The sequence below is a fragment of the Callionymus lyra genome, chromosome 18 (genome assembly GCF_982586985.1).
Source record: "Callionymus lyra chromosome 18, fCalLyr1.hap1.1, whole genome shotgun sequence".
Taxonomy (NCBI): Eukaryota; Metazoa; Chordata; class Actinopteri; order Syngnathiformes; family Callionymidae; genus Callionymus; species Callionymus lyra.
In genome coordinates this window covers 18793987-18821492 of record NC_141835.1, presented here as the reverse complement: position 1 = coordinate 18821492, position 27506 = coordinate 18793987, and the positions used below count along the sequence as shown (strand labels likewise).

Below are 27506 nucleotides of genomic sequence, written 5' to 3'. Positions count from 1 at the left end.
GCTTAAAATATACACTTGTTAATTTTTTCCCCAAACAATTTCTCTTGTTAAGGTGACATATTAAGAGGGACATTTAAGACGGGCAGTATGGAGGTATTTTGAGTATCTAACGCTTTAAAGAATTAACACAACATTTTTCCAAAACATGTATTAAAAAGTGATACATTTCTAACAGTGTAAATAATATAAAAAACTTTCACCAACACTTGCATCCGAAAATTAAGATTGCCAGTTAATTTTGCGTATACATTTTGAGACAACGTTCAAGAAGGGTTTCACTAGGCCTGTTCTGATGCTAAATGAGAGACCTGTGAAATACTTTCTTGACTAGATTGAAAATACATGTTAAATATTTGTATTTAAGAATAAATCGCCAACATTAAAACGTAAAGTTGGTCTGGTAAATGGTCTGGTCTTTTATGTCAGACACAGGTGCGACTATAATACCAATGTTTGGGGAAACATTTTTCAAGCACATTTATTTTGCCTTGAGATGAATTTATCTGTATCTTTATATTCTTTTGACCTGATTTTACCAAAGAGATATTGTACGGCTAAGAAACCGACACAGACTTCTCGCAAGGACAGGTACCTTGATCGACATGCTTTTTTTTTTGTTTTCTGGGCCACCGGGGGAGGGGATTCACACACGCACACACACACACACACACACACACACACACACACACACACACACACACACACACACAGTCACACACATATACACACACACACAACACTGGGAGGATGGGTGTGAGTTCATCGAATGTTACTCATGGACCGGCCAACTGTCCTCAGGCCTCAGTGCACCATCTGCAACTATCTATGTCCTCATCATACAGTCCAATGCTTGAGAAACACACACATGCACAGGCATACACACAAACACACACACACAGATCTAGATTGAAAAAAAAAAATGCTCATAACAATTCTCTGGTGCCAATATGTGACACATTGCTGAATGGACAGTAACTTGGACTCACACATCGACACAAATGCATGTGCGAAGACACCGACACATCATAAAAGAAAAGCATTCCAGGGATTATATACATTAAAAACGACATGCCTGAGACAAAAGTTAATATTAAACACACACAAACATATAATCAGACCAATGCTAGCTTCCTTCCTGCAGTATTTTGGCCAACATTCTCACTATTTATTATAGAAACCTGAAAGTGAAGTGTACATTCAGTCATCAATAAGATTCATTTTATTACGTCCACCTTATTTATTAAATGAGATTAATAATATTACACATCACCACAGATATAAAAACATGAGCCCATTAAAAAAAGGGACTACAAAATAACGACAGTATTAATAATAGCAGTAACTTTGTACACTCAGAATCCCAAATATCACGCTCATACGCACATGCAGCACTGAACATTTATCTACGAGTGAAGGCTCGCTACGGAACACTCTTTTAGCCATTGTCCTTATGTTTTCTTTTACAAAACAAGGTAACAAAGAAACATGTGTCGCTTCCTTCAAATAGAAAATAAAGCACTTGTCATGGAAAAGTGTGGGAGGTGAGCTGCAGCGATACTTCTTTTTTTTTTTTACATGGAGTCATGTTAGCTTCATCTATTGCTTATACATTTCTGTTGTTTGGTATAAAATGTGAGGAATTCATGACGAAAAAGTAAATGCCATCACTGTCTTAAAGGCTCCATTTCATTCGTTTTGGTTGATATACATGTGATATTGTCGAATGTGTCAAGCTGACATGGAAGGATAAAACAAATAAAATACATCTGGAACAGAACATCATTTGAATCATATAGTTAAGAATATTTTACACTCTTTTTGGATGTTTTCTATACAAAAACAATTTAATAAGGCTCAACTACTTTACTTGATGATGTCATTTATAATTTATATTTCACCAATAGGTTTGCAACCTACCTGAATTTGTGAATGTTTATTTAACAGATGTTCTATTATGATTCATTGTTTTCTTAAAAATAATCAGATTTATCATATTTAAGGAGAAATACAAGTGTGCAAAGTGAGTATAAATAACAAAATTACACATAGAAAAACATACAAATTAAAAATACATTTTTACATTTCAGTGTATTTACCAGAATGGTGGATTTGATGAAATTCAGAAAATACAGTAAATGAAGATGATTATAAATGGCAGAAAAGTGACGGTTGTTTAATTGTAGTTGAGCTGAAGGAAAGATCACGATCAAGATCATCTTAACATCACATTTATTTGTGCTTTCTATTGGGGAAGAATTAATATTACTGGCTATTGGTGCGAAAAAATACTTTGAATTATGTTTCAATCACCGGCTCTATACCACAAGTCAATCGTAACGACACCAACTACAACGCATGATGATGTAGCATTCCTTTAAGTCAGTGTTCCCAAAACCTTTGGATCCTGGTGCTAGTCTGTGGGACATTTGGTAACGCGGAAAGGAAAACAGTTTATATAATGTCTGTTGTATTAATGAATACGGTCTGAAAGGTGTTTTTTTAAGGCTGTATTTTTGAAGTAACATTAACAAGTGACTTGTCACAAAACAGGACACTTGTTTTGGTCATGTTTTATCCAAAATTAAGCCTCGAAATGAGTAAAAAGAGGAAAGCACAAACTTAATATGGGACTTATTTCTTGCAGTGAAATCAGTCCAGGGCTCCTGCTGAGTAAACGTTATGTTGAGAGGTATTTTTCATGCATTTAACGGCAGTCGTAATATTTTATTTCTGCAGTTTTAACCTGATGTTAAGTTTGTGAAAGAAGTGTAGACATTAAACCGGTGTTTAGTGGAAAGATGGCTGGGAATCCCTGCTTTCAGTTATGACCAAATTTAATAGAGTAAATAATAAAGTGGTGGTTGGGATTGAAAATAGATTTTACAATGATTTGTAAACCTGTTTTACTTTCTATTCTAAATGAAAAATGCCATCAGTAAAACCGGACACACTTCCCTTTCAGCTCAACTCTCATATGTTACAAAATCAGTTTTCTTTGGATAAAGAAGATTTGCTTGGATGTAGCGATAAAGAGTAAACTGTCTGCTGCTCTGAGGCCTTAGATCATCTCGAGGCTCCTACTCACCACCGTGGGACAAGTCTCTTTGCCTTCAAAGTCTCTTCTCTTAACAACAATTATCAATTCAGTAGCAAACTGTGCATGATTCCTCCAAGAGCAGCTCCTCCATATTTGTCGCCAAAGTCGTCCCCGGTGACCCAAACGCTCAGCGGCAACCATGAGTTCCTTAGATGGATTTAAGACTCCATTCGCCTGCGTTCTCTGATCTATCATCCATTAGCTTCAGAGCTCATAATATAGTAAACAGCTCAGTCTGCTGCACTATTTTAGTAAGCATTCTAAATGTGTTGCTCTCTTGATCACTCAAAGGAAGGAGCACAAGTTCTAGACTGCTTGATATCAGTCCCTCAGTGATGGTTTTACTCATATCTCACTCAAAAACAAATGTGTTTGGTGACTGATGAGAGGAAGGGATTAAAAGAAACCCAGAATGTTCATTGTCTGAGAAAAAAAAACAGCAAATTCCACAGCTTGTGTCGACTCTTCTGAGGCACGATCGTCACTTTCTTGTTCTACAACATCCTCTCGTTCTGGAGAGCCTTGTAGTAGTGCTCCTGCTCCGCATGGCTGCGAGCGGATCCGGATGGCCGGCGGGGCAAGGTGGACGAGCGCGACATCATCTGGCCGTGACCGTCCATCAGCAAGTCGGGGTGACGGGAAGGCGGGAGCATGGTGGGGTAGGGGGCCATTGTGGAGGAGTTGGGAGGCCGCGGGAGCGTGGAGGAAGATGGGCGAGGCGGTGGGAGCATGGTGCCGGTGGAGAGTTGTGACGGCGGAGGAATTTGTAGGAGGTGAGGAGGTGGGGGCATTTGCGAGGAGGGGTGTGGAATCATTTGGGACGACTGTGTGTAAATGTGGGAGGCGGGGTGAGGAGGGGGAGGCATGTGAGTGGAGGATGAATGTGGTGGAAGCAAATGGGAAGGGTGAGGAGGGGGCGGCATGTGGGAGGATTGGGAAGAGTGGGGAGGGGGAAGCATGTGGGAGGAAGAAGGGTGAGGAGGAGGTGGAGGAGGCATGTGGGAGGATGAGGAGTGGGGAGGAGGTGGCATATGTGAGGAAGAGGAGTGGGGAGGAGGTGGCATATGGGAGGAAGAGGAGTGGGGAGGAGGTGGCATATGTGAGGAAGAGGAGTGGGGAGGAGGTGGCATATGGGAGGATGAGTGGGGAGGAGGAGGAGGCATGTGGGAGGAGGAGGGAGAAGGAGGTGGAGGCATATGGGAGGTGGAAGAATGAGGAGGAGGTGGGGGCAGTAGGGAGGAGTGAGCAGGAGGTATTGGCGAGGAGCTTGGGTGAGGTGGTGGTGGCAACGGGGACGAAGACGACTGAGGATGGTGATGGGGAAGCGGGGAGGAAGAAAGCGGAGGCGGCGGCGGGAGAGGGGAGGAGGACGTTGGGGGCGGAGGAGGTGGTAGGTCTGCTCCTACATCCCCGCCCGCTGAGGACGAGCAGACGGAGTCGGACTTGAGCGGGAGGGTCCGGTAGTCCCGATACTGTGCCACGTTATCCTGCCGCGTCAGCGCCATTCTCTGCTTGTCGACATCTCCGCTCATCAGGTGTCCACTGATGGTGTTCCTCCACTCCCACGGTTTGCCGTTGGCGGCGGACACGCGCACCACCGGGTGGTGGGGGGCGTGGGCGTCGATGGTGACGATGCTGCCGCTGCCGGCGATGCTGCCCGGGTTGCTGCCAGTGCAGCTGTCTCGGTCCGACGGGATCTTGTAGTACGGGGACTCAGAGCAGGTGGAGCCTCCGCCAGAAGACGAGCCGCCCTCTGAGGTCTTAGCAGTGGAGGTCATGAGGCTCTGCTGCTTCGACATGGCCATCACCTGCAGAGAGAACACAGTAAATCACTTCATATCCAACATGATTCAACCTGATGGCGGCTTGTTAGGAACCGCCAGCTGGGAGTCAAATCCCAGCATGCAAGGGAAACTGTACATTACAGTCTTTAGAGTCTTCAAAGGTTGAACCATTATTGATTTCTGAATATCGTGGTTCAAATAAATGGGGCATCGTGTTAGCGCTTCTCTATCATTCCATCTTGTTCCTCACTAATGACTCATATTGTTGCTGATATCGCTCATGACTTCCTCTGCTTTCCCGCCAACCTCATTAACATCAATGGTTCTGGTCAATAGGCTCACATTTTGGTTAGCGTCAAACTAGTATTTAATAGACGTGTGAAGCTCTTGTTAGCCGCTAAAAAATGACCTGATGGGTCAGATCTTGGCCCCAAGACCTGTATTTGACACATATGGATTTTATATTCACGCATTTAGCAGATGCTTTCCTCCAAAGCGTCTTCATCAAGTACAACAAGCATCCGTTCACTAATGCAAACACACACTGGTGGGAGTAGGCAGTGACGCAGCGCCTAAGGGACCATTATGGTTAGGTGTCTAGCTCAGGTACACAACGACACAATCTTCTCTGGAGCTTGGATAGGATCGTGTCGCTGAGATTAGCCAACAACTCTAATGTTAAGCTAAGCCTCCACATTTTTTATCATCTGAATATTTGTGTTACTTGATATTAATGGAAAACAAAAAAGGTATAGGTAAGATGTTTTTTCAATCATCTATGTTTACTAATAACAGTTGTTACTGTATATTGTATTATAATCAGTGGACTTAATGTAAATTATTGTAAATCCAGCATTTGAACTACATAATTCCATGTCAAAGTGACAACTGTATTTAAGAGAATAAAATAATTTGGGGGTTAAATAGCAAAAAGTAGCAATATTAACGTGTAATATAGTATAGTATTATATTAGAGTAGTTGGTCCCTTTGCCATGTAAGAATCTTAAGAATTCCCATTTTCCTTTGCCAACTAAAATGTACGTTCTGAAACAACATGGTGATCTGAACAGGGTCGTTCTAGTTAACTAGTTTCAACAAGTGTCTTTGTAGTAGCCATAACATGTACAATTTATCAGTTTTTGAAGGCATGATTCAAAATTTAAACCATTTTGTTTTTTAAAAAGTCTACATTTAGTATCTAATTGTAGTTCATGTTCTCCCTGTGTCATATGTTTTTTCTCCAAAAACATACAGTCCAAAAACATACAGTTTGATTGGGAGAAATTGTCCAAAGGTATGAGTGTGTGTGAATGGTTGTGTCTTTGTGTGCCCTGAGAGACTGGCGTCCTGTCCTGTAGTGTGTCCCAAAGAAACTGGGATAGGCTCCAGCCCCCCCGCCATCTCCATAAGGTATTAAGCGGCAGAAAATAAATGAAATAATGTTTCTTTTCTGTGCTTACCTGAGAGACCCTCTGCTGGCCTGGGGGTTGGTTTGGTTGTGTGTTGGGAACTCTGGGTGTTGACACAGCGATTGGTCCTGTTCCCGGCTCTTTGGTCAAACCCCCCTCAGTGAGGGCCAGCCACTTGGCGCGAGTCTTGGCGCTTTTTGGAGACACTGGTGGTGGTCGGGTAGCTTCCTCTGGAATATGAACCAACGGAGGTGCCATTGCCATCCTGGCAGTGGTCGGGGTGGCATTGCCTTTGTTGGCTTGCACTGTGGGATAAAGAGAAGACGGCATTGCCTGTTCTTCCCCAGCTGCAGATCGCTCGCCTCTCCCATCGGATCTTTCCTCGTCTTCATCTCTGGAGCTTTGGCTTCGTAACTCCACTGAGCACTGCTTCCACTCCGACACCAGTTGCCGTGACCTCTGGGGGTCGTATGGCACATGGAAAGTCATGTGCCGCTGTGTGTTGATGGGCTCATCGGATGGAGAGATGGGGCTGTTGCCATTTGCAACTCTGGGCAAAGTGTTGCTAAACGTAACCATGGTTTCCTTCCCCATCGGGCCCCTGGTAGCCAGGAGCTCCACGTCTGCGCTTGCTCGTTTCAGAGATGCCAGCGAAGCCTTTTCCCTGCGTACTTTGCTTCGGGCACCTGATCCCATGCTGCTCCCGAGCTCCTCCCTGCTCTCAGACACTCTGGGGGTTTTCCGATAAAGAGAGTCATGACCCCTCTGACTGAGGACCCTGAGTGTGTCCTTCTGGTGGGCGAAAGCCAGTCTGGAAAGAGGAGGAGCATCTTCTTCTGAAGATTTGAAGTTTCCCACCGCATACACAGCCTAGTGAGAGAAACAGGCGATCAGGTAAGCAACATGAACATCTAGAACTGTTAGTCAGAAATAGTTTCTCAACCCTTGTGTTTGTTCTCAACCTTGGGTCAAGGTGAACGACCTCCCTGGCTTCCAGAAATACATATGGAGTGGTGGAGGTCATTCACCGTTTCCAACCCAGTTGGACACTTCAGAATAAAGTTTCTCACTATATAATCAGTAGAAAAAAAGAAAGCATGACTGACCAGATAGACTCCAATGCCGGCTCCGATCAGGTATCCCACGTACACGTCTATGGGGTGACTGCGGTGCTGGGTAATCTGGGTCAACCCGGCCAGCCCCGCCGCCATGGAGAAAGCAAACACCAACAGCGGTTTTAGCAACTTGGTGCTGCCGCTGATGCATGTGTTGAAATACATCTGCGAGAGGACAACACAAAAAATTAAATCACACAACAGGTAAAAATGTATATATATATATACAAAATATGTATAAATGTATATTTCCTAAACCGTCTGAATAGGAAACAACATTTTTCCCCCCTTATTGGTGAACGTCTCTGTATAGTTGATAATCTCTGGTTCTTGTTTGCAGATAGTCTTTCTTGTTTTTTGTTTTTTTTGCCGCTAAATGTGGACAAAACTGAAACTCTGGTTATTGCGCTTGAGGATAAAGCTCCAGGGTTGAGTCAGTACTTGGGTGTCTTAGGTCAGTCTGTCAAACTGAGCCTGAGAAAAATGGGTGTTGTATTTGACAAAGACATGTCTCTAGTTCAACACTGCAGAAAGCTGACCAGAAACTGTTTCCTTCAACTGAGAAAAATCTCTAAACTTAGGAAGATTATCTCACAACATGATCTGGAGCTTGTAATCCATGCGTTTGTGTCTTCTCTGCTGGACTACTGTAACAGTCTAAACAAGAAGGAGTTGTCTCACCTGCAGTTGATACAAAACTCTGCAGCAAGAATTCTGACCCGCTCTAGTAGAAGAACTCACATTTGTCTTATGTGTCTTGGCATTTTAACGTTTTTATTTAACTGTGTATTGTTTATGATTGTTCAAGTGCTTTGTGACCCTGGTCTAGAAAGGTGCTTTACAAAAAAACATTACTTACTTACTTACTCACTTGTCTTATATTAAACACTGGTATCTTTATAGGTCACCATATCAACATGAACATTACTCTACTTTGCTTTTGAACAAACCATCCGACGGGCCACATAAAATGACTCAGAGTCTTGAGTCTTGAGTTTGACACTTGTGCATTTTATCATTCAAACATAAAAATTTTAAACCTAGCCTGTGTGACATGACCAAACCTGTGATGTGACTGTTCACCTCCCGTGTTTGATAACATTTATCTTTTTAATATTAACAACATAAATGCACATTGTAACAATTAACAGGACCCCGGATACATACTTAATATAAAACAGTTCAGTACAACTATGATAAGTTTCAGGTTTGAGGTAGTGAAAAAAATAAATAAAATAAAATAAGCAATAACAATTAGAACAATATTCTTGATTGTATTTTGTGCACATATGAATATTAAGCAATATCGGCACCTGATGCTGGTATTGATACTTTTGAAAATGAGTATCTGGATACACGATTTAGTATCAATGATTTTAACAAAATGACTACAGTTCCCCCCTTTTAGATTTTGTTTGCTGAGATGTACTTTCTGCTATTAAATCTGAAACACAATATATTTGATGACAAGGGAAAGAAAAATGTTTTTTTTATTGAAGTGACCTGCCCATAAAAGCAACAATAATAATATAATAATATAATAATAAGTGGAAAATAGCTTACAAAAATAAATATGTGTAAAATATTATAATACTGTTTTCCCTTTTAAAGAAACAACAGAAGTGTAATCATTACAAGGAAATTGCACATATGTACATGACGAGATATGTACTTCCTTCATTTTAAGGTACAAATGATAACAAATAAAACACGTTTGCAATAACACAAGTGGATATCAAAGTACTACTGATGGGTTGATGAGGCTTCATGAAACAGTTGGTGAGGTATCATGATACAATGTATCATTTTGAAAGGCCACTAGATGGCACTCTCTGATTCATAACAGTTGCCTCTGGTTTACAAATTCATTAAAACCTGACATTATTGTCCTACTGAGAGTGCCATCTAGTGGCCTGTCAAAATAAAGACACTGTATCATGATACCTCATCAATAGTTTTTTTAATGAGCAACTTCACAAACTTCAGAAAATAATGTGCAGGAACAATAGTCCTGTGTGAACAAAAATATTCAGTGTCCAGTCGATTGAAACCTACTCAATGATAATCGCAGCTGTTCTATATTAGAAGCATTTTTCAAAATAAAACAATATGCATCCAATCTGACGTAATAAGGTAACCTTAACATTAATTAAAGCGGTGACAGGGTTTCCTAGCAACTGAGCATTACGGAGGGAGCTAGCCGACCAATTGACCCTGATCTGCAGTCAGCCGGTTATGCCGAATTCCCACAATGCATCTGAACAGGTCAGCATTAAAACAAAAGTCGCTGCTGGAGGTTACCTCAAGCTCTGGCCTGAACTTGAAAGAGAGCAACACACCGCCAGAAACCTACAGATCTGAATAATCTGTTCCTATGGTCGCTTGTATTTCTTAGGTATTAGTTTGGACTCATATAGTGCTGCAGGTACTTCAAGGACAAACTTGATTTTTATTTTGTATTCAGTACTGCCAGTGAGGCTTGGATGGAGATTTCAGCAGAACTCAACTATTTTTATTTCATGTTATTTTATTTGTATGTAACTTATTTAACTTTCCTTAACTAATTGTTTAATGTTTAGTTATTTAATAATTTTCATTCTTTACTGTCAGCTTTTACTGTTACCAAAAAATAATCCCTGTGTTTACATCACTGGCAATACACGTTTTCTGATTCTGATTCTGGTGAGGAAGTCCTGAGCTAAATCATAATCTAATTCCATTTGTTTTTGGTGAGACAATTAAGCTGCAATGAATATATAACAGCGAACTAACAGCTCAGGGCTTCAGAAATGATCCAGACAGACATATACACTCTAGTCTACTTCTAACTTGCAACTAATTTATTGTTTAAGTAAAAGCGTTAAGTCAGATTTATAACCTGAAACCTGACTATACTTCCTATAATCATTTTCCCTCAAATTATACATTTGAATGTCAATTTTATGTTATTAAATGTTATATTTGTTAGTTAGTTATTATTTGTATATTTCAATGAACAAATGCCTACATTTCAAGACATTTTTGTTCGTGCAGGCTTTTCCTTGATTTCCTGAAACTCTTGTAAGTAAGTAAGTAAGTCATTTTTATTTGTATAGCGCTTTTCTAGACCAGGGTCACAAAGCGCTTAAACAATCAAAACAATATTCAATAAAGTATATATTTTAAAGTTTGTCTCTGTGTTGACTTGACCTTTTTAAGTATATATTTTATTGTATTTTTTTTCATGGTTTAAGCGCTTTGTGACCCTGGTCTTGAAAAGCGCTCTATAAATACCAATTACTTACTTAGTTACTTACTTTATCAACAAGTAAGTTAATGATATTTTCTTTGCCAAACACCAATTTTCAGAAACTTTAAAAACTAACGAGTAACAGAAAAAGTGAAAGATTAGATAAATTACATTTTGAAGTTATTTTGGCTTTAAAAACTGTGATTATCATGGTACCTTTATACTTTCGACAAAAAAGCAGGAGACACTCAAAGTTCCCTGCCATGTTAATGTATCTCCCGCAACATCATCACGAGGCAACAAGCTGTTCTCCTCCTCCGCTCTCACCACTGTGACTGCTAATGAGAAACTCGCCCGGGTCGTCGCTGATGTGGACGACCGGGTCGCGGCGTGTGGGAAGGTGTTACTGGACACTTCATGCACGAAAACTACACAAAGTACTCCAGGATGCAAATATCCAGAGCTCGCAAAGATTTATGTTTGATCAGTGAACCATGAATTTAAACACAAAACAGTTTCCCCCAAATGGGATTTTTCATGAGGCAGACATCTTCAAAATGAGGTGGTTATTTAAAAGAAATCATGGCTACACTCATAATAATTAAAAGAAAGATACACAATCATTATCATTGAATTGAAAAGAGCTATAACAGATTTAAAGATACGAAGTACTTACGGAGATATAGACAGCAGCGAATCCAGAGAGTGTAGCATGCTGGGACGGAAACGTTTTCCTGTACGATGAACAAAGTTGTCAAAAGTCAAAAACAAGGAAGTGGACGAATGTTTTATTTACGAAACATCTGTTGCGTCTCACCTGGCGGATAAGATAGCATACTGGTCTTTGCCCATGCATATGTCTTGAGTGATGTAGACGTTGCTGTCGCATGACGCCCCCAGGGCGGTGTAGTTGGGCTGGCATACGGTGAGGAAGAAGGGGGTGTGGTAACCTGTGGCCAGCTGGATGACATCTGTCACCAAGGCTGTTGCTAGGAGACCGAACACGTGCACACCTGAGGTGAGAGCGGAGCGGGAGATCAGTGAATGAGCGTAACTCAACTGCCTTCTTAACCTGCTTGTTTGGAGAAGCTTTTGAAAACAATCTTCCCTGCAACTGCCAGAGGAGACTGGAAGCTATTTTCACACACGGTTAGACTCGTCAAGTTAAATGAATATTAAGATTCAGCCCTCGGGTTATTTATAGCACAACATGTCCATTTACGGCAGAGAACAATAGAATTCAACACAACACAACCACAGAATTGATCTGTCACGAAGATAATTGGACATAAATGAACATATGTTTATTGAGGCATAAAGAAGTCATCAATGAATGACTGTTGAGTCGCAGCTACATATACACAGAGTGTAACACACATACACGCCGCGTCAACACACAAAGAGAAACACACATACACACCACCCCAATGCACAAAGAGAAACACACATACACACCACCCCAACGCACAAAGAGAAACACACATACACACCATCCCAATACAGATACACATATACACACCAACACAATACAGATACAGAAACACATATACACACCAACCCAATACAGATACAGAAACACACATACACACCATCCCAATACAGATACAGAAACACATATACACTCCAACACAATACAGATACAGAAACACATATACACACCAACACAATACAGATACAGAAACACACATACACACCAACACAATACAGATACAGAAACACATATACACACCAACACAATACAGATACAGAAACACATATACACACCAACCCAATACAGATACAGAAACACATATACACACCACCCCAACACACAAAGAGAAACACACATACACACCATCCCAATACAGATACAGAAACACATATACACACCAACACAATACAGATACAGAAACACATATACACACCAACACAATACAGATACAGAAACACACATACACACCACCCCAACACACAAAGTGAAACACACATACACACCATCCCAATACAGATACAGAAACACATATACACACCAACCCAATACAGATAAAGAAACACATATACACACCAAGACAATACAGATACAGAAACACACATACACACCAACACAATACAGATACAGAAACACATACACACCAACACAATACAGATACAGAAACACATATACACACCAACACAATACAGATACAGAAACACACATACACACCATCCCAATACAGATACAGAAACACATATACACTCCAACACAATACAGATACAGAAACACACATACACACCAACACAATACAGATACAGAAACACACATACACACCACCCCAACACACATACACACCATCCCAATACAGATACAGAAACACATGTACACACCAACCCAATACATATACAGAAACACACATACACACCATCCCAATACAGATACAGAAACACATATACACTCCAACACAATACAGATACAGAAACACATATACACACCATCACAATACAGATACAGAAACACACATACACACCATCCCAATACAGATACAGAAACACATATACACTCCAACACAATACAGATACAGAAACACACATACACACCAACACAATACAGATACAGAAACACACATACACACTACCCCAACACACAAAGAGAAACACACATACACACCATCCCAATACAGATACAGAAACACATATACACACCAACCCAATACAGATACAGAAACACACATACACACCAACACAATACAGATACAGAAACACACATACACACTACCCCAACACACAAACAGAAACACACATACACACCATCCCAATACAGATACAGAAACACATATACACACCATCCCAATACAGATACAGAAACACATATACACTCCAACACAATACAGATACAGAAACACATATACACTCCAACACAATACAGATACAGAAAAACACATACAAACCACCCCAACACACAAAGAGAAACACACATTCACACCAACACAATATAGATACAGAAACACACATACACACCACCCCAACACACAAAGAGAAACACACATTCACACAAACACAATACAGATACAGAAAAACACCAACACAATACAGATACAGAAACACACATACACACCACCCCAACACACAAAGAGAAACACACATGCAGACCAACCCAATATAGATACAGAAACACACACACACCACCCCAACACAGAAAGAGAAACACACATACACACCACCCCAACACATAAAGAGAAACACACATACACACCAACCCAACACATAAAGAGAAACACATACACACCACCCCAACACAAAGAGAACACACATACACATCACCTCAACAAATAAAGAGAAACAAACATACACACCACCCCAACACAAAGAGAACACACATACACACCACCTCAACAAAAAAAAGTTTTTTTTTTCATTCACCACCCCAACACAAAAAAGAAACACACACAAACACACCACCCTAACAAGGAACACATAAACACAACACCCCAACACATAAGAGAAACACATACACAAAACACCCAAAAACAAAACGGGGACAAACTAACACACCACCCTGATACAAAAATAATCACACACAAACCCACCACCCACACAGAGAGAAACACACGCACCAACCAAACACCAACTGAGAAAGAGAAACACAAACAAACCCACCACATTAAAGAAACAACATAGCAACACAGAAAGATAAACACACAAACCACCTTAAAGGAAGAGTAATTGAGAAACACTTTTGACAGCTTAAACCCAGTGTGTGGACCAGATACTAATAATATCAACACTAAAGTGTGAACACACCTGTGTTACTTGTTAATCCGAGACACTGTCGCGACACATTCTTCAGACATTCTTACCAACAAAGCGCACGGTTCTGCGCAGGAAGGAGTTGAAGCTGCAGCCTCCTGCGTTGATGCTGGTCTCGGACTTGGGACACGTCTTCATCTTGGACTGCATGCAGTACATCAGACCCTCGCCCATCATGATCTGCACAATCGGAGGTGAGATGTAAGTGACTTGCACCGGTGGAGGGGGAAAAAGCGATCGCAAAAGACACTAAAAAATGTGAAAAATGTGAATACAATATAATCTTGTTGTTGACATCGTGCATTGAACGGCTACTTTATTTTACTTGTTTGCATGTACACAACAAAACATCCAATAGTTTCTACCACCTGAAGACATGACGTGAAGAACATCATGAAGGAAAAGGAAAGAATAGAATAAAAAATACAATATGAGTCTAAAAGAATGACCAAAGGAATTTTCTATGACAGCGGTGGGCAGTTAAACTCCCCAAGGGGCCTCATTATATTTACAACTGCAGTGAGTTGCTGTCGAACCGAAGCAGTAAAGGAAATGCATCTCAATATAATGGGAAGAAGTGAAATAAAAAAAGCACAAAATGACAAAACAATGAAATAAAAAACGCCGCAGGTGAGGATATCAAAAATAAGAACAACATTTGTATTTGTTTCTTTGTTGTTTCAGTTTTTTAAGATTCTTCTTAAAAAGAGGAAAAAGAAATAGTTCATTTCCAATAAAAATGAATTTACTTTTGATTATTATGAACCATTACAATCCACTTGCTGGCATTTCACTCTAACCTAATGGTCCATAATGCATGCGCTGAAAACTCTTTAAATACCAGGTATTTGTCCACTGGATATCGTGATATTTGTTTTACACTACCCTTTTAGAGTTTTCTTGTGTTTTTTGTGCATAAAATTTACAAGATCACTGTTTTAATAATAAAATCAGGCCAGACCCAAAAAACGATATTAATACGATTTATATCTCCATAATTCCAAGAATAATACTTACTATCTGTATTATTATTATTCATTATGTATATGACATTTTCATACATGTTACAAACATATTTATATTTTAAAAGATACTGTGTTGTGTGAACAAGAGTGGCAATAAAGTTTCAGATTCTAATTGTAATATATCGGCATCAAGGTTAATCTCTTATAACGTCTTTATTTCCTGTTAATAACCAGTAACCAAGGTGTTGTTAAGAGTGCACCCATAATATCATGCTATTAAAGGTTTGACTTTATTAATCCCTCTGAAGATCTCCTTTGGGAAATTGTTTTTCAGCATACTGCAACACAGACGATAGATTCATAAAAACAAGAATAAGAACATGGATGGATGGATGGATGGATAGATGGATAGACTGTATTGATCTGCGGAGGTGAAAGGTGAACGAGAGGAAACGGATGCAAGGCTCTATCGAGTGTTGATCACTTCTAGTCAGAGTAACAGATGAATGTAGGAGGAATGTCTGTATATGTGTTTCACCGCCTCTGATTGATTAGTAGCAGAATGCCTTGTGGGTATTGATTGACCAGTCTGTGGTGTGTGCGCTGGAATCTGAAGTGTGGACAGCGATTGTTAAAAGAACGAGACGACCAAGTGCGTTTATTGGTTGTCGACACAAAACCTTATGAATCAAATCAACTATTGAAAAGCAAATTGTGTTGATGTCATAAATAGGGCTACAATGAACCATAATTAAAATGTTTATTTCCATTTTTTATTGCAGAAATGTTGGATGTCACTGGACAAGAATGGACCAAACATATCAGGATTTGTTGTGTCGGAGAAAGAACTTACAGAAGCCGCGGGTCCAGCGAAGGCCAGACTCAGCAGCATCAACAGAGGGATGAGCTCGTCCCCCGTGTCCACGTATGGCATGGAGAGGTCGCGGTCACGGCAACGGAAGCCCACCATCGCCGGAGACAATACGTCCGTCAACTCCAGGAAGTAAAGAGACACCAAGGAAGACAGGACGATGGGAAGCTGGACAAACACAAACCCATCAGCCACACAATCCAGAGTGAGGTCAATTGTGTAGAAGAATTGTGGGTAAAGTTGCGTACCTCTACAAAGTAAAAGCATGGCAGCAGAGTGATGCTGTCCTTAGGAGGCTTCTTTTTGCCTTTGCTTTTCGGTGACGCCATCTTGGATTGAGACCACTCACATCCTGTTGGGACAGTATACGTCAGTCACTTTCATATGCATAGTACCGATACAAATATATAGATGGTAAGTATTCACTATTGTTGTCAAAAAATGAGACTAAAGTTTTAGCCCCATCTTCGCCTATTTGTATTCCGATGTGAGTACCAGTTCAGTCCGTCCAAATGTTTCAATCCTGGCACTTCCTACTTCAGCGCGAACGTTTGTTTTTGAAGCTTTTATGAGTAGAATTTCAACTGAACTTTGTATTGCAAATATAAAACATTTAATTCAACAAAAAGACACACTTGACTTTCACACTAATGTTTCACGGCTACATGTTACGACACCGCTGATTGGCTGAAAATGATCCAAAGCTCACCAGTTAAAAAATATTACAACATTGTTCCACTTAAAACAAGAACAGCTCAGTTGAAGTTGCATACACTCATAAAAGCTTTTCAAAAGATATTTGTGTTTGCATGCTATGAGGTATCAAATGCCCAGACCGAAATACAAAGGCTAACACATCGCTAACACTTATTTTTTAAAGATTTTTTACGTGTGAACGAAACTTAAATTGAGCAATTTAAGGGCACTTTGTAACGAACATACTTTTTGAAACATTTATATGAACAAATTAACTTTCACCCCAAAAAAAGGTGGCTAGGCTACATGTGACGGTGATGCTGATTGGCTGAAAAGTGTACCATACATTTCAACATTTTTCCTTTTAAAAAAAGAACAGCTATTTATATTGTAATCCCTGTTGGTCGCTTGAAGGTTTTCATTGCATTGTAAAGTTAGAGAATTATTTTCTGTCAAACACATTTCCACCAATCAGAGTCGTCGTCCCATTGGGGTGAAGGTCACATGTGTCGTCAGACCAGAAACGACAGAACGGTAAAGGATCTGATTGACAAACATGTGGTGTGTCCCAAACTGTGCACTTCTGCACTTATATGGTGTTTTATTTGTGCCTATTTGTTGAGCGTGGAGTTATTGGACATTTTGAGCACCTGAGAATATGTTGGCATGTCATTTTTACTCCAGCAAAAAATAAAGTGGTTTGAGCAAACAAATTTTTTTATTATAATAATTATAATAATAATCATATATTCTAAAATAAATCTCACTTTTTGCATGCTTTGCGACTGCTGTACGCAGATTTTCTTTTTACAATCGCTCAACTTCAACACAGTGCTTCATTTGTTCCAATGAGCCAACCAATCACAGAGACCGGATGAAGGTTGTTTCTGATTGGCTGTTTAGCTTCACGAACAGCAGGCAGATGCAAACGTGCAAACTATTGTTCATTCGGCATTTTTAATTCTTAATTTTTTCGACTTTTTCTTGCTGGCTAAAGAGAGCGGTTTAATTATCAGAAACACTTGAATGCAACACTTTTCCCGGCACGTTGTCGCCGTATGAAACCAAACAGCCAGTCAAAAAAAATAGCTCTCTCCGCTCTCTGTGATTGGTTGGCTCATTGGCACAAATGAAGCCCTGTGTAGAAGTTGTAGAAGGGAGATGAAGTTGAGTACTTGTAAAGTGGTTGCAAAGTGTACGCAAAGTGAGATTTATTGAACGTAAAAGATATTTTTGGTTGCTCAAACATCTTTGTTTTTTGCTGGAGTAAAAATGACATGCAAACTGTCACTTACGTGCACGCAAAACATATTCTCAGTTGCTCTAAATGTCTAGCTGCACGCTCAACAAATAGGTACAAATAAAACACAAAACACTTACACTTAATATTTTTAAGGCACAAGTGCGTCTACATTGAGCAGTGTGCGAAAATGTAATGCGCAATGCACACTCAATTGGCCCACTCAAAAGGTCGGAAAATTGAGAGTGGATGGGTGGACGCTTTCCACCCTTTAATGGCCGCCATCTTAGTGAAGTATATTATGCCACGTCTAGAGATACGACGCTAAACTGAAGATACGTCACTGACGGAGCGTCTTCGGAGAAAATACTTGCGTAAATGTCTCAAGAAAACACTCATTTGACCACAAAACACTACAACATCAATGATAAAACAATGAAACACAACTTAATAACTTGTTCCTAATGGCGAAAAGGGGTGTCGGCGACAAGTTTAAAAAGGCTGGTTGCAATCAGTGTTAAAAAGTAGTAGAAGAAGAAGCTGTTGAGTCATTTAAGTGTAAGTGTGTAGCGCCGTGTTTCATTTGAGACAGTACTACCCTTGTTTCATTTGAGACAGTACTACCCTGTCCAAAAGTAAGTAAGTAAGTAAGTAATATATATTTATATAGTGCTTTTCCAGACCAGGGTCACAAAGCGCTTTAACAATCAAAACAATACTCAAAAAAGTATATACTTTAAAGATCAAGATAATACTGAGAACAACACAGGAGTTCCAGAAAATCAAGGAAAAGCCTGAACAAATAGAAACGTCTTAAGATGTTTCTTAAAGGAGTCAGTAGACTCCATCAAGCGCAAAGAGAGAGGAAGATTGTTCCAAAGCTTAGGAGCAACAGCCTGAAAAGATTTCTCTCCTCTGGTCCTGAGCCGTGTGCGAGGAACCATCAGTAGATTCTGATCCACAGACCTCAGAGCCCGAGCTGGGGTGTAAGGCTGGATCAGATCAGTGATGTAAGGAGGAGCCTGACAATGAATAGCTAAGAACAAGGACCATGATTCATTGCAACAAATCATTGGACAAGAAAAAAGAAGTACGTATATAGTGTAGAAATTCCACAAAGGGGAATTAGATCATCATAACCGACAAGCAACAAAAGTGCACAGAGGATAAAATAATATGTAAAGTGAAGGAAGTGTTAAACTGGTATCACATCAAGCTTAGCTTCTCAATAACAGCATTAGTCATAAAGAATCTAATGCTATTAAACAATTACCTGCATTGTGTCTCAAATGGAGTACATCTACGAAAACATGAAGTATGGGTATGTAAAGATTCTGCATATTTGTCAGTACATGTTTCCTATCACTCGTCTCGAGGAGTGAATCCGATCCAAACGCCCATGAGGAAATTCAAAATGTTAAATATTCAAAGCTCTCCCTGCAGCTCCTTCTATCTCTTCTCCCCATTTCTCAAACTCTTTCCATCGCTTTATTTCCATTTTTACTCATCACACCCTTTTCACAGAACCTCCGTGGTTGCCGTCCAGTCTGGGAGCAGGATCAGATATCAGAAATGCTTTCCTTACTTACACTGTAACTACGATGTGCCTTGATGGATGGTGAACCACAGCTGTCACTGCTCTCTGTGTGAAGCAGTCGCTGACCAAACAAAAGGGCTCAGCAAAGACCTTTGACATCGCGTTAGGGTCACAATGCATTTCTTTTTCTTGCCAAGTCACTTACTGCCTGCACTCACATAGATCAAACTAAAAATAGTTTGATGATTCCATGTTGCATATCTTCATTCATTTGTAGGATTAGATTAGATTGAATTGGATAGAATATAACTATTAACAGCTTATTTTGGTGTCTAAACAAGAAGGAGCTGTCTCGCCTGCAGTTAATACAAAACTTTGTAGCGAGAATTTTGACCCGCTCTAATAGAAGAACTCACATTTCCCCGATCCTTAAAACTCTTCACTGGCTGCCAGTTTCTTTCAGGATCAATTTTAAAATTCTGGTTCTTACTTTTAGAGCTAATCATGGTCAGTGGAATCCTGAAAGATCCCAGCGATGACTGAGAATTAGAGGACACAGTTGACTCCAGAAGCTTTTAAATCTAATGTTTTGGACATATTTCCGACTTGGTCAAGAGTCATGTGGTCTGTAAATTCTGCAACGCCTCAAATATATCCTTGTTACTACAGTATCACAATATTTTGCATTGCTGTTCCTGCATTGTGATATTCTTGATAATACACAACCGTAGTAAGTTATTTACAAAGAGATGGTCGCCTCACTAAATGCACTAAAATACAAAGAATGACAAGTAAAAACTAAGTTTAAGTGTTGCAAACTTTAACCCAGAAATGTGTTTTTTGCTGAACTATGACAAATAGGTGTAGTTAATGTCGAGACAGTATTTTATAATATACTTTTTTACAGTTAGTATCGGATATACCCTTGATTTCAGCTGTAATTCTCCTCTTGTTAAATACAAATACCCTCTGTTCTCTGAATTCAGTAAGTTTATCTTACGCATGTAACAACATTCTGAGTTTAGACTGCTATGACAGTTTTTCTCAAATTACATTCTTTAAAATAAACCCAGTATATTGGTTCCAGCTTATCATGTCTCTGTATCGTGATACGTATCATATCACCATATCCTTGTTAGCCACTGCTAAGTACCCACTGCTAACAATCATTAATCCGAATACAATTTGATGAGGACATTTTATAGCAGCAATGAAGGAGAAAGATATTCTATTACAGAATATTTAGTTGTGTTTTTTATGGAACATCCAACACTCCTTCCCCGGCAATCCAATATTATTTTCACGTATCCTTCTGCTCCCTTTTTCCTTAACCTATTTTACTGTCTCCTTTTGATTCCTTCCTTCCCTCAGATAAGCGAGCGATCCTGAGGCTCTGGAAGCCACAAAGCATCAAACCACAGTTAATTTCCGTAACTGCTCGAAAATGTGGGTTAAAATAAACGCAGTGAACTGAGGGGAAGTGATAAGTGGAGATCAAAGACAGAAAAAGAAACAATGATTTGGGAATATAAATATGGTCAAATTAAGAGGGATGGGGGAGTGACAGTGGGGGGATGCTGGCATGAAGGCAAGAGGCTTACTGGGATTGGGGTCTCATTCTTCCCCCTTGTTTGGTCTCACTGACCTACTCTAGTCCTCACTTCAACCAACACACACGTGCATGTAGCGCATGCACACACACACGTATTGAGAATGAGCCGTTTACTGAGGAGAGGGGCTTGTTTATCTACCGCTACAGCACTTGTCCCTCGAGGGGTTCGATTGCGAAACGTCTCCGGCATTAGAATGTTTGCATGCGTGCACCAGAGGAGCGTGTGAGCATGTCTGTAGTCTGAGAGTGAGACATGCAGGAAGGTTTTTACAGCCGGAGGACGACAGCAACAGTATGTCAGGCTGTGGTGAGGCTACAATCCCCTCGGCTGGACCGGTGGCGGGGGATCTTTGGACTGGATTGTGTGTAAGATGTCTCACTTGGATCATCAAAAAATACTATTATAACATTCCTATAAATCAGTTTTTAAGGTTGCAACTACAGGACAACATTTTAATAGCTGTTTTAACAAGCACTGTATGCAGTGTAGGTGTATGCATTGATTCTTAATGCAGTTATAATGACCTGCCCACTCGCTTCGGAGCTTTTACACTTACTGACTCATATCTTTAATCCATTTTCCTATCCCGGTCAATCCAAACAATCATTCATAACCAGCAACAACATTCCTCAAACAATGTTAACACATTTGTAGCATTTTTTTATTCCCAGTAATGAGTTCTTTCCTCTCCTTAAAAACCTCTTCCAGCTCCTCCGAGGGAATAGAGAGGCATTTCCATACAAGCCGGAGACAAAACGCTTTCCTCTGTATGGAGGAGCAGTCGTTCTCCAAAGAGTTTCCTTCCAAATAAATGAGCTGCTCGACTCAGACACCATTCACCGAAAAAAACCTCTATCCACAATCTCGTTCTTTCGGTAGTGCTGGAAACCAAGACATCCCCAATATTAATTATTTTGTATTTGTTGTTTTTCATTCTGTGTTATACTACCATAGATAATATCGTGACGTAGACAATACTAATGTTGGGCTGTCGGAAGTGGTCAGAGCCATTTAGGATCGTAATGAGAGAAACCTCAGTTATAAACAGATTTTTTAGGAAGAATAAGTGATTGACTTTCTATGACTCTTTCATCTTAACCTTGTTGTTCCTACATTAGTTAAGAGAACAAGGGAGAAATGGCAACTATATAATGTCTTACCGATATGCTGTATATATATACCTAAAATACATTAAAAAAAAAAGTTTTTATTTAGTGTTCAGAGTCACCAAAACGAACTTTTGATAATTTTGAATATTTGTACATATTTCCTACATCTTGTCACAGATTTTTTGAATGTAGGATTCTGAAGAAAATTTCACTTTAACTCAGAGTATAGAACTTCATACATAGATACCACATTTTATAATGTTGTATATATCATGGATTTGTTTATAAATTGATTGACGTTTAATGATCAGTATAGTGCAGAAACATTATTGGGTTTACAGAAAAGCAAAGTTGAATATATTCATAGTGTTTTATGGGGGCAGTGCAACATGCCCTGAACACCTCACCAGCGAGGTGTCCTGGAGTTATCCTGATCAGATGCCCAAGCCACCCTGCAGAGAAAACTAATTTCAGCCGATTTTGAACCCGTTCGTGACCATAGGTGAGGGTAGGGACATAGATCGATCGGCATACAGAGAGCTTAGCCTTATGGCTTAGCTCTCTCGTCACCACTACAGAATGGTGCAGCGTCCGAATAACTGCTGACGAGGCTCCAATCCTCAGAGTCGAAACCTCACTGGAAATTAGTCCGACTTAATACCTGCTACGTGGACCAGACTCCTACTCCGTTCATACAGAGAACAGATAGCCTTGTCAGGGTATCTGATATATTCCCATAGCACCCCCAACAGAACTCTCAGAGGGACATGGTTGAAGGTCTTCTCCAGATCCATAAACCAATGTAGACAGTGCAAACTCCAATGCAACCCTCAAGAATCCTGCCGAGCAAACTAACTCCCAAAATGTTACAGTGCAATACTACTTTGAAATTAACAAATCAATTTGTAATTTATAACGCGAGAACTGATTCACTGCAATGTTCAGCGGGGAGAATCGATACCTGCCTCCATTTAATCACAGTGTCGGGTCAGACAACTCATTACCTCGACATTAGTACACGATCAGTTGCAGTCATAACTCCTTGTTAACAAATGAGCTTTTTTGAAAAATGACACGCATACAAACAGAAGCTTGCGTGTCTGTGATCTGGCCACTGACATGATGAATGTTATGATGTCCCTTAGGCAAATTAGCTGCTTTAAAACAATAAGAAAAAATATAAAAGCGCCTAATAAAGATCTATGTTAGCAGACTGGAGTGAACAGTAGCTTAAACTGAATATTGTTGTATACACAGTTCACTACCATTCACTTTGTCATATTGTAGGTAATTTTAAGGTCATGATAAGGAAACAAAGTATTCTTAGTGGCTGTTAACATTTTGATGGTTCTAAAATCTAGGTTATTTCCAAAAGATCTGTAATTATCTAATTGTAAATATATTGTAATACTCTGTTAAAGAAATATTTTGTAATGATCTGCAGGCAACACTTTTCATTAACTTAAATTAAATACTTGGTTATTTACAAACAGTGTTTCATACATCTCCATAAATTAAGAAAGTAGGGAAACATGCAAACAAACTGAAACAATAATCTTAAACATGTGGTTATTAATTATTTTTAGGAATTACTGGCAGGAGCTACTCATAAAATGTGCAAATATATATTACTACACAATAAACATGTACTTATTACTCATTACTCATCTTTGAATGGGCCAACTTAATTGGCGGACTTCATGAAAAAGAAAGTGAACTATTGGTTAATTTTTTGCCAAGTCGAGGTAAGAGTTCAATCCACATTTTGTTTGAAATAGCTCTCAAATCCATTATTTGGAGCATCATTTATTCATATTTCAAAAACCACTCGTAACGCAGTTTGTTAAGCCATTAATAGGCAAATTATGGTCACGATAATGCATCCAGGAAAAATGGGGGTAGCACTACATTACAAACAAACTGTTTAAGATTTAGGAGTTATGTTTACGTACTTTATATGTAAGATATTGATATATATTTCAGAGTACAGATTGGAACCCAGTAGGATCTGGAATCCTATCTGTCCTAGTAGAGATTGGAATTACAATCTGTTCCAGATTCTACTAGTGAATTCCAATCTCTACTAGAACAAATGGGAATTCTACCAGGACAATCTACAATTGTAATGGGAGAAATTTGGAATGAAAATGTTTTTGAAAATAGACTGAATCATGGAATTCCAATCTGTAACAGAAGAATTCCAGATCCTACCGGATTACAATCTGTACTGTGACATAGAGAGAGAGAGAGAGAGAGAGAGATAGAGAGAGAGGTTTAGATATCTGGTTTAGGGTACACATTTCATTGCACTTAAATATTTGATAATTATGCAAATCAGTGAAACATAGTTAGCCCTTTTTTTTTAAACAATTTTTGCCCCATATGTATCTCTGTAAACTGGTTACTTCCAACTGTATCATTGTTTATTTCATGTGTAGTTTTCTTGGGTGTATGCTGCCCTGAACTTTGCAGTACTAGACAATACATAAACAATTAGTAAATATTGCAATGTGATGATCTCTTCTTCTCAAAAATACTTCTTGACCACTTAAGCCAGTGTTAAAACTACCAGGACTCTTCGAATATCTAAAGAACCCCAAGATGGGGTACATACACTGGACCAACCCAACCTGAGACCTAACTGTCCCATAGTTGTAAATGTCCATCTGTATCATGATAGATACACTAAATCAAATGCCTTCTTCTAATACTGCCGACCTTTAACACATCACCCTTTCCTGAGACCACTACATGTTTTCTTACTAGTTATTGTGGCCACTATCTTCAGATATGGACTACAACAAACTCAGAGACGGACCACGACTCATATGATCCAAGTGGTTCCAAAGTGAGTCAACTGGACTTCAGTTGACTCTCTTTGGATATAATAACCATGACATCGACCTACACAGCAGACTTATATATCGGCGTAAATGACAAATCATATAATATAAACGACAAACTCAAGATGGGTGTAAAATGTGTTTTATCGGCAAAATCTAAAAAAAGAGCTAAATCCTTAAGAGTCAAATTGGCCCCTTTTCCATTTAGAAACCCTAAGTGGCATCAAGCATGTTCTTGGAACAGACTTTGTTTTCATGAGAAGGGTTCTTGTCCAGAAGTGTCATCTGTGGTGGGGGATAGTTACCACTCATCAATGGATACTTGTCTCTCCCACTTCACCAGATTCTAACATCAATTCAGGGGACCAGCTGTAAGTGAAATAAAGGGTACTTGAGGGACCAGTTACTCTTTTAATCAGAATGTTGGAGGGTTTCTTTCAAACCACAACACTATACTTTTTCCATTTGCTTCTGAATAGTGGGTTTGTCTGGAGGGTTTTCAATCTAAAGAACCAAGACAAAAAAGTCCAAACTCTATCTAGTAGTCTGGACCTTCGTTTTGTTCAAACTAATCCAAACATAGTCATATTAATTTATTTGTTTTACATATAGCCACTACAACCATAACCAACTAATTTACAGTTCAACTCTACTCATGATGTGTAAAAATATATTCATATTTAATCATTTTTTAATCTTGTATTGGTACTGAAAACACATGTTTCATGACCTAAAGAACAGGGAGGTCTGTCGTGCTTTAATGAAACTACAAGGAAAAGATTTAACAGATTTATACTCAAGTGTACTCATCTCTGTTGAGTGTAGTTATACTAAGGTACTTGTAGTGTACTAATAGTGAACTAATCTGCAACTTTTTCTAGATAAATTGTAACATTTTAAGTTTACAGATTTAAACTCAAGTATACTCATCTAGGTCTCATAAGGTATACTCACTCAAAAATAGAGGTACCAATAAGTACCTAAAAACTAATGCTTGCCACAGGGGAGGTACCTTTTTTTAGAGTTTGAACATTTTTTGTACCAAATTGTACCAATTGAATTAAGAGTATATGTACATTTAAAAATAGTACAGTAGTGTACCGTTTGAAAGGGTATAAGACTTAACTTAAAGTGACAGTGTGAGTTTATAGTTTTGTTTACAGAAGTATTACCCGATACCCTTTTCGCTAAGCTACCAATGTACAAGATAAATACTTCTAGTACCTATTTTGGTAAAGTGCACTACAAGACTACAACATGGTCATTTTCTGTTCACGTTTTCTATATTTATTTAGGGTACATAAAGGTGATGTAAATGAAACAATCAGTTGCGATTATCAATAAGTCCATCGATCCTAGTCATGGCTGGTCCTTCTCCAAATACAGAAATAGACGCTTGTATGAGCTCATCAATTATGGAGAAGCCATGTGTGCTTCTTCCTCCCCAACTCACTCTCCCATCCCATCCCATCCCATCCCATCCCCTCAGCCAGCACAGGAGTTGACCGGGACCGCCTGGTTCTGGACTGCCAGCTCGGGGGGGCGTCACACTCACCTCTGTCCCGGGGGCTCCGCGAATTCACCGAGTCCCGACGCCCCCTTCCCCCCCGCCGTGGTCGCGCTTGCTGCTCCAGTTTGGCGGCTCCGTTAATCCATACCCAGGGTCTTCAATCCAGACAAAATGATTCAGGATTAAAGATAATAAAAAAGAAGCAACCCCTTAAAAAAAAAGGTATTCCGGGCGTAAAGATGCGGGTGCTGGAGGAGGGATGGAGAGGATGCTGCCGTAAAGTCCACTTGCTTCTCTAGTTCACGTGGGTCCGGCCGGTTCTTCCCTTTTCCTCAGGATGTTTTTTTTAAAGCAGCACTATTTTAAACAGATAAAATCCGGGCGTGTTTTTTTTTTTTTTAGGGTACGCAGTCCTCGCGTGCACACACAAAGACATGAGGAGCGGGGGAGAGGAGACGGGGGAGGAGAGAGTGTTTCGCGTTTATGGTGGGGGGAGGAGACAGTCTAGTCCACACACACACACGCACACACACACTTTTTTTTCCCCGGATTCCTGAATCGGGGCGACAACGCAGACAAAGGGTTGTATTTTTGGGACGCGTGCGTGAGAGGAACGAGTCGTCTCCCAGCTAGATATAGGGTCGTGCACGTGGTTTTTTTTTCTGCGCAGTGTTTCAGGATTCACACCTGTCCCCCTGGATAAATACTGACACCCGGTGACCCTG

At 39.8% G+C, this 27506-nt stretch overlaps 1 protein-coding gene across 1 annotated transcript; it reads right to left on the bottom strand.

The window, feature by feature from the left end:
* Positions 1-1229: 1229 nt before the first annotated feature.
* LOC148060841 (phospholipid phosphatase-related protein type 3-like) lies at positions 1230-27506 on the bottom strand. The gene is made up of 9 exons (XM_087779979.1): positions 26827-27506; positions 16482-16585; positions 16216-16401; positions 14448-14577; positions 11453-11648; positions 11312-11369; positions 7398-7571; positions 6343-7161; positions 1230-4905 (listed from the first exon to the last, which is right to left on the bottom strand). The coding sequence occupies exons 2-9, from the start codon at positions 16560-16562 to the stop codon at positions 3592-3594; spliced, it is 2958 nt and encodes a 985-aa protein (XP_087636105.1). The 5' UTR covers positions 16563-16585; positions 26827-27506; the 3' UTR covers positions 1230-3591.